This window comes from Limulus polyphemus, unplaced genomic scaffold, assembly GCF_000517525.1.
Source record: "Limulus polyphemus unplaced genomic scaffold, Limulus_polyphemus-2.1.2 Scaffold7191, whole genome shotgun sequence".
Lineage (NCBI taxonomy): Eukaryota > Metazoa > Arthropoda > Merostomata > Xiphosura > Limulidae > Limulus > Limulus polyphemus.
Window position 1 is genome coordinate 28,281 of NW_013672801.1, and position 2,967 is coordinate 31,247.

At 31.1% G+C, this 2,967-nt stretch overlaps 1 protein-coding gene across 2 annotated transcripts in view; it reads left to right on the forward strand.

The window, feature by feature from the left end:
* LOC106474413 (UV excision repair protein RAD23 homolog B-like) overlaps window positions 1-2,967 on the forward strand; it is a 21,329-nt gene that overhangs the window by 15,401 nt on the left and 2,961 nt on the right. For both annotated transcript variants that reach the window (XM_013935104.2, XM_013935105.2), the window contains exon 6: window positions 985-1,099. In XM_013935104.2, coding sequence (XP_013790558.1) covers window positions 985-1,099 — 115 coding nt within the window. The remainder of the gene's footprint in view (window positions 1-984; window positions 1,100-2,967) is intronic.

Consider the following 2,967-nt stretch of genomic DNA (forward strand, 5'->3'; position numbering starts at 1 on the left):
AACTTAAACTTTACTTTACGTTAAGTTAGTTGGTTTTAGTTAAAGTTAAGTAAGTAAGTAACGTAGTCGGACGGTTTAGTTTAGTTAGTCAGTTCGTTACTACACACACACACACACACACACACACACACACACACACACACACACACACTAACATAGGACATTAATACCATTATTCTATAATTCTAAAAGAAGCTGAAACTTGAGCTAAACTTAGCATTTGAGTTGTATTTTCTTACATCAGATAACAAAACCCATATCATAGGTTGTTGTTAGTTGTTTTTTTTAAGTAAGTAACATAATGAATATATAAGCACCTGAAAGACAGCGTGTTTTTACTTTAAAAAAATTCTTGAAGAAATTTCAGAGGTTGATGATAGATATTGTCATCCAATGGAGACTTAAATGACTGTATTTTTTAACCTTTTTCACTGCTAAGCATAAGTTAGCTTTAAATTTCATATTTTCTAATAAAAAGAATAGAATAACTTAAAAATTAAGATTTCAATCTACATCCAGTTATATAAGCTGTAATTTAGCACTAACAGTATTTTGTAGAACAAATTATCTCTCCTCAATCATTTTGTGTTAAATAATAACTTTAATGAATTAACTAAATCCACTGAATATCATTAGGTATTCTCTCCTCTTGGTTCTTTTTATAACAAACATAATTTTATCTTGTACTTTATCTAACAATAATTGAACTGGCTTATCAGTGTAGCATTGCTTTGTCTTACAATACTGAATACTGGTCAAGTTTCATTTCTAGGTTTCAAAAAATGAATACTATATTCCATAATTTTGCAGCTATGCTGTAAGTTGTGAAATACTCACTATGGTTGCAAGTTGTATCTATTTTTCTTAATCATATGCAGTGAACATTAAGAAACGACTGATAAGAAGAGATTCAAAAATATCCATCTGATCAAGCAAACAGTAATTAGTAGAACTGAAATATCTTGTTTTGTTTAATTCCTAAAGGGTATTCCCTCTCATCCTGAATCTTCACAGCCTCCAAGCGAAGAAGAACCTACAGCTCCAGTTACTAACACATCTTCCAATACAAGTACTACTGTTTCAGCATCAGAAAGTGGAGGTTAGTACAGATTTAGTTAATATTTTGTATGACATGAAAAGCAGCTAATGAAAAATAGTTTGTTTGGTTATTTATAAAGGATATTTTTAAAAATGTATAACATTGACCATGTATATTTCCTCTGAAAATGTCATCATAGACACAAAGGTTGACAGGGACTTTACACAAAAGTGACCTTGTCACAATGCTCTCTACATGATCATAAAGCTGGCCAATAAAAATGAAATTATTAATCTTGAAAGGAGTCATTAGGCTTCATCCACTCGATTGATTTTATTTGAATATACTTGTTAGCATCAGAACAAATTGTTTAATCAGGTTTGGGTGAAGATATTGTGTATGGATTTTCTTTACGTGTTATATATAATGCATATACTCAATATCATCTCATTAGTGATGGAGTCCATAAACTCCCACATATTGAATATCATTATTACATTTGATGTAGAAATCCTGTTTTTATTTTCTCTCATCATTAACATGTTAAACAGTATTGACTAATACATCTAATGTACCTCTAAGTATACATTTTCAAATGCAATGTTCTCTGAAATAAATTAATATCTTTGAAGAAAATTAACATGACATATTTAACTGTTATGTTTCTCTATATATATATATATATATATACACACAAACACACACGAATTAAAAACAGGAATGTAACAATGTTTTATAGAAATAATACTTGTTATAATGTTTAAAGGTTTTTATTATGAATGCAGGTAAGTTCCTTTAAGTTAATAGGAATTGGTATGTGTATTAATGTAAAGTGCAAACATTCTAATTAAGAGTGAAATGTGATAAAACATACTGAAATGAATACAGTTTCATAGTAGCAAGTAACAACTTAACCACACAGAGATGTTAAATCCAGGCTAGAGTAATGCATCCATTTTTTTTTCTGTTGTGTAAGGATTTACTTGTGCTTGTTTACTTTTGTTTTTTCTCTCTGATGATGAACACTTTCATTCACTTTCGATAACAAGGAACCCACTTTGAGACTAATAATGCTTGGAGACAGCTTGAATGAGTAATGAAGAAAAACTTTAAAGGATTCTCGAACAAGACTATTAATATAGTCAACCAATCCCATAAATTGAAAAGTAACCTCACATATAACAAGATCAAATCCATTTATAATCTGAAAAAAGACACTTAACATTAAAATTCTAAAAGCTGATAAAGACAACACCACTAATCATGAACAACTCGGAATACATCAACAAAATGAACGACATCCTTTCCGATAAAAAGAAATTCAAAGCCATCCCAAACAACCCAACAACTAAACACAACTTTATTACAAATGAAGAAAGGTAATTTAATTACTGACGATCTTTATTTTTATCTACGTAAAACTGATTCACGCACACCACAACTCTATGGCATTCCTAAACCACACAAACAGGACTGCTCCCTACGACCTATACTGTCCACATATGATTCCTTCAACTACAATCTTGGCAAATACATAGCCTGGGCTCTCACACCATATGTAACATCTGCAGGTTCAATTTTTAAAGATGCCTTAAATTCAAATACACATTGGATCGGACACAGTTTAAAACCAAAATCCACCATAGAACACACACACCGGCCTCTACATCCCCTGGAATTCTGCTCATGACACAAAAAATCAATACACTGAAAAACCTCATAAACACAGCCACATGACTCTGTTCAACGGACTATATAGAGGAAGAAATAAACTACATAAAGCATTCCTTCATTCACACGAACAAATTTCCACCAGCTATTTTTCAAAAACTCTCCAACATTCACCACAACAAAACTCCACTTACAAACAAAATTGATACTAATAAACCCAACAACAGAACATTACACTGCAGTTTACCTTTTGTCCC